Genomic DNA, 10,319 nt, shown 5'->3' with positions numbered 1-10,319 from the left:
TTAAAATTACAATAACAAAAATATCAACTAAAAAAATTAAAAAGGCCAAAGGGAAAAAAGGAGAAAAGAGAAAAAAATTGTAAACCCCCCCCCCCCCAAAAAAAAGAGAGAGAAAAATTGTTTGGAGAGTGGATCCATTCACTGGCTCCTCTTTCCATCATGGACATTGGCTCCTCTCTCTGCAGTGGAGTCTTCAGTCAGCCATTGCTTCCCCAGGGATTCCCAGAAAGGCTTCACCTAAACTCGGCCCACTTAAGACTCTGAATTTATTTTGTCACCTGAATATCTGACATAATCATGTTAGTTGTAGGACTGAAAAGGCATGATACAGAAAAACAAAAAGTTATCAGAATCCATACAGTATGGTGTTCTGGACAATAGCCTCCATCTTTGTATTTTGTGTCATCAAGATGAGGGAAACTAAGAGCAATCTTGTTTATAGGAGAGAGTTCCATACACCTCCATAGAACCATTTGCATTAAAGGAAAGTATTGATGTACCTTAAAATCAAGCTGGATTAATATTAGACCAATTTAATGGTTATATTTTAGAAACTTTGTTCAAGAAACTTGAATCAGTTTAAGATGGCACTGTAATTATTGCACTGTAATAATTTTTAAAATTCCCTAGAAACTAAGGAAGAGAAATATGCTTACATAGAGAAGTATACTGCTGAGGTGATTATATTTTAATAAAGAAGACTGTGACCATCCCCAAGTTGTTTGTTGGATTTCCCTCCCACCTGGGTAGCTAAATAAAGTTATCTTAGCCAACAGAGAATAGTGACTTTTATCTAATGAGATCTGGGAAGAACAAGCATTTTGCCAAGAATTGTTTTAAAGGTGCTGAAGTTCAGTAAATGAAAATTACCAGTGGATCAGCAGGAAATCGCATGTCATGAGATGATGAGAGGATTTTTGTTACTATTAAGAAAGAAGGAACAAATAGAAGTATCTTGGCTACTTGAACACTGTGAAATCTGTGTTTTCATGTTTTTCACTGCGAAACTTTCTCTTTGCACTAATATAGTGTAAAGGCAAAATAACTTGCAAAATTGTAAGACCTCTTTTGGTAAATTCAGTTCTTGCAGGACCTAGACATCATAGTGTTACATAGACAGGGCCACAAATATACTATTCATATTTTTGTGATTTATTGAGAGAGAATAGATTGATTTAAAAATGACCTGTAATATGAAGGGAACTGGAGTCACAAACTGCTCGTTTCCTCAAAATGATGGAGAATAACTTAAACTACAATTGTAGTTTTAAGAATTGAAACCTCAGTGCAAACTTTCTAATCCTGTAAAATTTTCTAACTTGGCCTGCAGAATGCAAATATATCTGTTCTTCAAATATTCTCCATCAATATGGGGGAGGTCATTGATAGAGATATCATTCAAAATATACATCACTACTTCAATGCTTACACATTTATGATGGATGCCTAATGATGAGCATATTAGGCAAAATCCCAGTTTCAGAAAAAGGATCAAGTAAAAATGCAAACCAAATAATTTGCTAGTCCGCAACTTTTTTATCTATTATAGTTGTTCATGAGCCAAAATTTATGAATCTTCTCAGATTCATGTTTGAGAATTCTATCTAATGATGGATAAAAAAATATAACTGACTTTTTTCCCTTTCAAATGACTCAACTTCTACTGTACTTAGTTCTTATGCCTCTTTTTTGTCATCTCCATTCTGTATGGCAATTATTCCATTTAAAATTGTAATTTTATTTGTAAAAGAGCTACTGGGAACTTGGTGGAGCTTTTCCAGTCTGGACACTACTTGAGATCCATGAAACGAATGTCCATGATGAGCAGGAAATTCTTTGGCAACGGGCGTGGTGCTGGTGAAAGCACTGTGAACACTTGGCGTTCCAGATCTACTCCAGTTACCACAATGAAACCAGCCACACTGGTCTCAGAGATGTTCTCATCAGTGCCATCAGCAGTGCTGACACTTAATAGATGATGAACCATGTCACGGCCGGGTGTAACTGGGACTAGTTTGAGTTGATTGTCTTCCTGTGACATGCCCAGAGGCAGACATGAGTCAGGGATAGTGGGAGCTCCCACTTTATATATCTTAACATCAGAGAACTTGACATCAAAAGCATGTGGATAGAAGCATCCTCGGAAGCCATAGAAGTATTCACGTATGCGGTCATCACGAAACTCCCGCCGGAAATCTTTAGAGCGCTCTACCACTCCACCTGATTTGGGAAGTAGCACAGTTCGAACAAAGTGAGGCAGGTCTCGTTTTAGTTCATTGTAGAGGCGTTCTTGATCCAACACTACAACAACATCGACTTCAAAAGCAGAAGCAGCATGTACAAGTGCCTGATATCCAGATCCCTTCACCCAGCCACAAGTATTGATGATACAGCCACTGATTGAAGCTCTGCGGTTCACTTCACAGCGTTGATTAAACACATCAGCCAAGCGAGATGTGATCTACAGAAAAACAAAACATAGAAGCATATAATTAACAGGAAACTATAAAAGTCATGGGATAAAACACTTAAGACATGAAGTGAAGCTAATCTTTTTTGGAAGGCTCAGCCCTTCAAAAGTTCATACTTGTGAGAGAGGGTTTTTTAAAAGTTATGAAACTGCCCTTACCATTTATTTGTCACCATAGCCCATCAGGGCCTAATTAGTTTTCTTAAGCCTTCATGTTATCTACAATATTTTAGCCAACTACTAAAACTCATGAGCTAAAATACCTTTCCATTAAGTTATAACCATTTTCCTCTTCTTAACAGTTTTAAATAGTTGCTACCACAAAGACCCTAAAAACACCATTTATATATCAAATCTTTACTCATTATGTAACCTACTCCTCAATCTGATAAATCTTGGATAAATCACTACTCTGCATCCTGATTCAGGGTTATCAAGCCTGCATTCCTAATTTTTATCATGAGTATAGCAAGACTTAACCTACAATTATGTTTGAATCAGCCTTCCAGTTAATAAGTTAAATAAACCAGATTAACATGATAAAAGTAAATAAACATCGATAATAGATTAAGAAGACTGCTTTTACCTGGCTGTATTCTTGATAAAGCTTTGTTTATACAATACATTATATCACAAATCACAGCTAACAAACCACAACAGCTATGTTTCCTATAGCAGGCCTAAACAATAGTTTGAGATTTTTAAATTACACTTGTACAAAACACAGTTGTCAAAGTGTCAAAGGTAGTGGAGTGAGTTCTCATACCTTTACAAAATCTTAATACCATATTTTTCAGACTATAAGACGCACTGGTGTATAAGATGCACAAATATTTCGAAGAGGTAAGCAAGAAAAAAACGTTTTTGCACTCCCCAGCCCACAGGAACACTCTGCAGGCCTCCCAAAGCCTCTGCGCACCCCGTTTATGCGAAAAATGGGCCTGCTTTTTGCAAAAATGGGGGCGTTTTTGCCCTCCACAGCCCACAGGAATACTTGCAGGCCTCTCAAAGCTGCTGTGTGCCCTGTTTTTGCGAAAAACAGGCCAGTTTTCGCAAAAACAGGACACACAGGGTGGGGTTTTGGGAGGCCAAAAATGTCTGTATTCAGTGTATAAGACGCACCAACGTTTCCACCCTCTTTTAGGAGGGGGGGAAAGTGTGTCTTGTACTCCAAAAAGTACGGTAGTTACCTAAATAGCTTATACTCATCAGCTTCAAACTTCAAGAAAGAGAAATTCTACTCTTTCTTTATGAGTGAGTTTTGTATGGTAAACAACTCATAATGCTAATTTCTCTCATTATCTATTATGTTAGCAGAGGCTATTTCTCTGATAATGGCCAATCACATTTCAAATGGAATTCATAATTGGAGCAAAATGACTATAGTCATCTCCCGTTTATACATATAATTTAGTAATCAAGGGAATGAAGAGATTTGATTTATAATTATATCTTTTCTCCATGTAAAGAAAACAGGAAAAGCTATTCCACAAAGGTCCAAAGAAACCAGATAATGTGTAGTTAAAAATGGTGCCTCAAATTTCCATCCCAAAGTTCTATTCTGAGATAATTTATGGAGCCAAACAGAGGTCCACCTTGCCATTGCTTATTTCATCACACGATACTTACTTTGTTATAGAGTTTGATGTTTGTGCCTGGTGTGGTGGATCCAAAATGATAAACTAGGGGAGCTTGAACAGAGAATCCTTCTTCAACATCTGCAGGACGCTCAATATAGAGTGCTCCCATAGTGCCTGGAATTGAAATTGAGCCCTGGCCTACATCCAGTTCCACAAATGTGGGTCGGCGTCCAAGACGCACAGCATAATTCAATAGCAGGCGGCAGACGGTTGACTTGCCTACATCTGTGGGGCCCACCACCATCACCCGAGGTCCCCGCTCATCTTCACGCTCAGCTTGCCACCGCATCTGCTCCAGAGCTGTGTGTGTGTTGAGGTAGAGAAGCATGGGCGTATCTTTGGAGACATAGGCTACTTCAGTCCGACCAGTTAGTTGCACAGAACAACCATGCCAAGTAAATACAGCAACTTTAGCACCAGCATCAAAGGTGAATTTCTTGTTTCGTGTCAGCTCAGTTCCAAAGATTTCAGCCATGCCTGTCATAAGTTCCAGCTGGACAGTTTGTGAGGCCTCAACTTCAAAGCGGAGTTCAGTCTCTCTCTCCAGCTCAAACTTGGCAACCAGTTTCTTTTCATCTCCAGTCTCCTCTGTCATCTTGTTTTATTCACAAATTCTATGAGGACAAAGCATAATTTAACAAAATCATTTTAAAAGTTTGTTGTTGGATGCCAGACTTATGAAAAAATTTTCGAATTCTTTTTATATGAAACAGTGAGAGTTTCTCCCTTAAATATGTTCTCCAAAAAGATGAACAATTTGATTTCATATTTATAGTCTAACTAACTGTTCCTAAATTGGAACACTTTGTATATTGGATTACAACTCTCTTGAATAACAGTTACTACTGTTACTGGTTGAAACTCATGGGAACTTTAGTCTCAATAAGAGAACCCAATTTCCAAGGATTTAGGATGATTGAGTATAGTTGGAAATACTCAATACTTTCCCAGAGAGACCAACCATTTTTTGGTAGCCATGATATTGGCCTAAACCACTTTGATTGCTTCATAATTCTAATTCCTTCTAATGTAATGACCATATGAACAAAAAGTCATTCCTCTTTCTTTTTGTAGCCTGTAGTAAAATGGAGACTGCATACTGAAAGCGTGGGTACATATCTGTTATTACTAATGTTATTATTAAAAGATACTCTCCAGAGACACTGTGGTCTTAAATTACAATTGGATAGCTGTCCTTTTCAATGTACAGCTCTAGTTTCTGAGGTTCCAGTTAAAGTTCTTTCTGATGACTTGACAAAAATGCAGAAATACAGTCTCTTTGACAACACTAGGATTTTGTTATGATTCCCCATCAAAGTCGTCCTCAGGAACGATCGTGCTCGGCTTTTCAAAACTAGTTGACGTTTGCCACGCAGCTAACAGTCAGATGAAAACTGTGTTGTATGTTAGTTCTAGTTAGTCACATTTTTATTGCTTCAGCGTCATAAAAACACATATGAAATCTTATCTATGTGCTCTCTAGGAGCATACCATGACTTGATGGCATGTAATCAATCAATCAATCAATCAATCAATCAAAAAAATCACTGAAAAATATTAAGGATTTATAGTGTGAGCTGATTAAAGCAAAGAGACGCCTCTCCCAAAGGGATTTCAATCCCATTGTTTCATCAACTATCAAAACAATATATGGAAAACAGCAAGACTAAGGCGGGACCAAGAATGAAATGTTCCCAAGAAAGAAAGAGAAGAGCCGCCTGGTGGACGGAACAGCTTAAAAGTTGAGCCATCCCTATAGTAACAGAGTCAGAAGCGTGAAGAAAGCAGCAGAAATCCACCCACTGATTAAATCCACAGGGATCCAACTGCTCTAGTCTCGAATTGACTTGACAACAGAAGTGCCAGTTGCCCCGGAAGTGAGGGAAGCATGACAATTAGACGTGCGGTGGTTGATGGATTGTCACTGGAGTCAAATTGTGGTATTTCCAGGAAAGGGAGAATGTTTCTAACTCCACACTTCTACATACAATAGTTTCTTCAGCTTAATATTACTTGATGGCTTGATCTTTGCAAAAGGCATAATTATTTCTCTGTAAAGCTGCTAAAACTTCAAGTTCTCAGTACTAAAAGTGACTCTACCTGCTGCTTTCTGTTATAGGGACAAGCAGTAGAAAAAATATGCAAAAGCAAAGTAACTGTCCAGCAAGGAGTTTCCAGTTTTTATTATGCAAGTTCTACTCCAAAGCAGAAGTTTTTAGAGTTGTGCTTAGCGTCAACAGCAGCACAGAGGACATAAGATGCCACAAGGATACTGCTTACAGCAAAATCTGAAGTTCATTCATGATGATGATGCTATCTGTTCAGCTTTTTCCACAGTTTTTGATCTTGCATAGCTTTTTTTCAATATTTTTGTGCTCTGACTAATGTGAGATTTGATGGTATCTAGGCACTATGTTTTTTGATGACCTCATTTCATTACCGATGACCATTACGAGCCTAACTGCCTTTTCCAGTGAGTTTGATTGCATGACATGACTGAAATAAGCTAGAATTTTGCGATTTTTGCCTTCCAGTGATATGATTGGTTTTATATGATCCAATGCATTTATTGCTTTGATCTATCTGCAATCCTAAGAAAGTGAATTCTTGCATGCATCTGATCTCTTCACGTTCAACTGTTAGACATTTTCATTACTCACAGTAATCATAACTTGGTCTTTTTGATGTTCAGGAAGAGGCCAACATTTTTGTTTGCATCTTTAATCCTTTTAATCAGATGTTTCTGAGAGGAGTGTTGTGTCATCAGTTTATCAAATATTGTTGATATTCCTTACTCCAATCTTAACTTCAAGTTTTGAGTCTTCATGTTCTAGTTTTCTATGATTACTTCAGCATAGAAATTGAATAAAAAAGGTGAAAGCATGCAGTCTTGCCACATTTTTTTTCTATACTGAAAAACTGCAGAGAAATATTAATTTGGAATCAGAATTTGTACTGAGTAATATCATTATTGTGTTCAGAAAAGGGGTAATAGATATGGGACTAAAGCAAAAAGTATGACAAAACAATGAAGTATAAAGAGTGAAAAATAACAGCATGTAGTGCACAAGAATATGTATGTAACTTGGGAACAGGAAAAAAGTAATTAATAGAATATGAACTAAAAGAAGACTAAGTTAGAGATTTCAGTTTTCAACATCAAAATGTAACTCTAAAATAGTTTTTGCATATCTATTCTGTTTTAATTTCACTGAGCTGCCTTTTTAAGCAAAAGGTCTACAGGAAAGTGTTTTCTATTAGAATTAGAATTCTTTATTGGCAAAGTGTGATTATGCACACAAGGAATTTGTCTCCAGTGCATAAGCTCTCGGTGTACATACAAAAATAGTGATAGATCATTATCAAAATCATTGTAAAAATACATTCATCATAAAACATTCGATATAACACTTAATGATAGTCAAGGATACTAAATAAGCAATCAACATAAATCATACTAAGATACTAAGTAAACAATATAAATTGTAAGATACAAGCTACAAAGTTATAGTTAAAAGGAGATAGGTAATAGGGAAGTTGAGAATGATGATGGTAATACTGCCTTTCTAGATAGTTTGACAGTGTTGTGGAAATTAGTTGTTTAGCAGAGTGATGGCATGGGTGGAAAAACTGTCCTTATGTCTAGTTGTTCTGACGTGCAGTGCCTTATAGCATCGTTTTGAGGGTAGAAGTTGAAACAGTTTATGTCCAGGGTGTGACGGGTCTGTAGATATTTTCACAGCCCTCTTTCTGACTTGTGCAGTATACAGGTCCTCAATGGAAGGCAGGTTGGTAGCAATTGTTTTTTCTGCAGTTCTAATTATCCATTGAAGTCTGTGTTTATCTTGATTGGTTGCAGTGTCAAACCAGACAGTTACAGAAGTGCAGATGACAGACTCAGTAATTCCTCTGTAGAACTCTTATCAGCAGCTCCTTGGGCAGCCTGAGCTTTCTGAGTTGGTGCAGGAAGAACATTCTTTGTTGTGCTTTTTTAATGATGTATTTGATGTTAGGTATCCATTTTAAATCTTGAGATATTATAGAACCTAGAAACATGACGGTCTCTACTGTTGCTACTGTGTTGTCTAGTATTGTAAGTGGTGGTAGTGTAGGAGGGCTTCTCCTAAAATCTACTATTTCTACAGTTTTAAATGTGTTCAGTTCAAGACTGTTCCAGCCACACAAGGCTAGTTGTTCAACCTCCAGTCTGTATGCAGATCTGTCGTTGTCTCAAATGAGACCAATCACTGTTGTATCATCTGCAAACTTCAGTACTTTAATAGAGATATCCTTTAAGATGCAATCATTGATGTAGAGCAAGGATGTCAAACTCAATCGTGTTGCAAGCTGGATTGTGATGTATCGCAATGTTTCTTGCCTTTGCAGAGCCGGGATGGGCATGGCCTGCACGGGCCATATCCAGCCCACAAGCCACCAGTTTGGCAGGCTAGTATATAGAGAGAAGTGGAGAGAGCACACAGTCCTGGGGTTCCTGTGCTAATTGTACAGGTGTCTGATGTGTTTCTGCCTAGCTTCATCTGCTGCTTCCTGTCTGTTAGAAAGCTTATGATCCACTTACAAATGTGGTCAGGCACGGCTAACTGATTTAGTTTAGCTAGAAGAGTATCTGGAATTATTGTACTGAATGCCCAGCTAAAGTCTACAAAAAGGACTCTTGCATATATCTTGGGAGATTCAAGATTTGTGGGATGTAGTGCAGAGCCAATTACCAATATCAATTATCAATATGACTTTTTGTGTAAAGAAATTGTTACAACAAATTTCCCCGATTGCAGACTTCCTAGATGAAAACATGGGATCTACACTATTTAAGTTAACAAAGTCAAAATAAAGCTTCTCTCAAACAACTCTAGAGAAGTAATAAACACTGTTCATTTTTCTTTTATTTGGGAAGAAACTGAAACTGAGTTTCAATATGGAAGACTGAGCAAAACGGAGTATAAAAGTAACAGCAATGACAATAAATTCTCCGACAAAGAGTACCCAATGTCTTTTCTTCTCCTCAAACACCTACCTTAAACTGCTTAGGGAAAAAAAATATTGCAAGATCTCTTTCTTATAAAGAGCGATCCTACACTCCCAATACAAAACGCAAAAGAGCTTGGAGGAGGAACCCAATTTCCTACCTGTCTACGAGATCCCTGCACGCCTCGAGGCGAAGCCTACGACTATGACCTCCACGCTTTAACAGAGTCCATAAGTGATCCTTGAGGTGCAGCCTTGAAAGAGATCGCTGGCTAAAGATCAAGGTTCCTGAAGCAGAACTCGAAAGGAGGGAAGGGCGACCGGCACGAAGTTTGGAGGAGTTTCCTGTCCATCCACCGGTTCCATTGGTGGGACAAGACTCCGAGGAGCAGCAAAACTGGGAGCGGGCCGGGGAACCTTCCTAACTCAGCGGCAGACACCGCAGCAGGAGGCGCCGGAGCCCGTTCGGGGTGTGACAAAGAGCGGCGAAAGCAGCGAGAAAAGAGGTGCGAGGCGGGGTCTTCTTCGTGGCTGCTTAGCCGAGGCAGAAGTTACACTTCTGCGGAAGGAAGGAAGGAAGGAAGGATGGAAGGGAGGAAGGGAGGAAGGAAGGAAGGAAGGAAGGAAGGGAGGGAGGGAGGGAGGGAGGGAGGGAGGGAGGAAGGAAGGAAGGAAGGAAGGAAGGAAGGAAGGAAGGAAGGAAGGAGGGGAAAAAGTACGCGCGAAAGGGGGAGAGAACCTCCCTCGCCTCTCGCGCCTTTGGATCCCGAAGAAGAGCCCGAGAGCCGTTAGGCCCACGGAGCCCTCGCCCCACGGACGACGAGGAAGGACCCCGCTCCACGCCCGCCGCTCCCTAAAGAGGAGGCGAAGCTCTTCCTTTGCCGCCTCCAACCTTTAGCACCTACCCGCCAGCGCCGTCCCTTCCGTAGCCGCCGCTCCGGGAAACCAAGTACTCGGTCGGTCGGCCCAAGCAGTCGCAAGAAACACCAGCACGGGAAGTAGGGCGCGCATGCGCGTTCTCAAACCCGCTCGGGCTCGCCGGTTGGCCAGCCTGCTGCCCGTAGGCGCGCGCGCAGCCCCCTTTCCTCTACACCCCCTCCTCCTCCCTTTCCCTCGAGCGCTCCTGCGGACATGCGCAGTAAGCCACGTTTGGCGAAAAAACGTTTGCGTAAAGAGGCGGAACTGCGCCGCTAATAAATCAGGACTCGGGGAACGAAGGAGCT

General features: G+C 39.9%; 1 protein-coding gene across 2 annotated transcripts; it reads right to left on the bottom strand.

Moving 5' to 3' along the window:
• Positions 1-1,128: 1,128 nt before the first annotated feature.
• CLP1 (cleavage factor polyribonucleotide kinase subunit 1) lies at positions 1,129-10,084 on the bottom strand. Of its 2 annotated transcripts, none has more exons than XM_070957251.1 (3): positions 10,002-10,084; positions 4,100-4,724; positions 1,129-2,461 (listed from the first exon to the last, which is right to left on the bottom strand). In XM_070957251.1, the coding sequence occupies exons 2-3, from the start codon at positions 4,703-4,705 to the stop codon at positions 1,790-1,792; spliced, it is 1,278 nt and encodes a 425-aa protein (XP_070813352.1). In that variant the 5' UTR covers positions 4,706-4,724; positions 10,002-10,084; the 3' UTR covers positions 1,129-1,789. The 2 variants fall into 2 exon arrangements, with proteins under 2 accessions (XP_070813352.1, XP_070813353.1); XM_070957252.1 differs by lacking the exon at positions 10,002-10,084 and adding an exon at positions 9,258-9,500.
• Between the last annotated feature and the right edge of the window lie 235 nt (positions 10,085-10,319).

This window comes from Pituophis catenifer, unplaced genomic scaffold (genome assembly GCF_029215685.1).
Source record: "Pituophis catenifer annectens isolate HBS135680 unplaced genomic scaffold, rPitCat1.0.hap2 SCAF_1, whole genome shotgun sequence".
NCBI lineage: Eukaryota > Metazoa > Chordata > Lepidosauria > Squamata > Colubridae > Pituophis > Pituophis catenifer.
The sequence above is the reverse complement of the archived record's forward strand: the minus strand, read 5'-3'. Positions and strand labels throughout refer to the sequence as shown.

Excerpts from the sequence above, each read along its gene's own strand:
- CLP1 (XM_070957251.1), bottom strand. The coding sequence starts at position 4,705 with ATGACAGAGGAGACTGGAGATGAAAAGAAACTGGTTGCCAAGTTTGAG. Across the intron at positions 2,462-4,099 it reads ACATCAAACTCTATAACAAA|ATCACATCTCGCTTGGCTGA; the intron begins GTAAGTATCGTG and ends GTTTTTCTGTAG.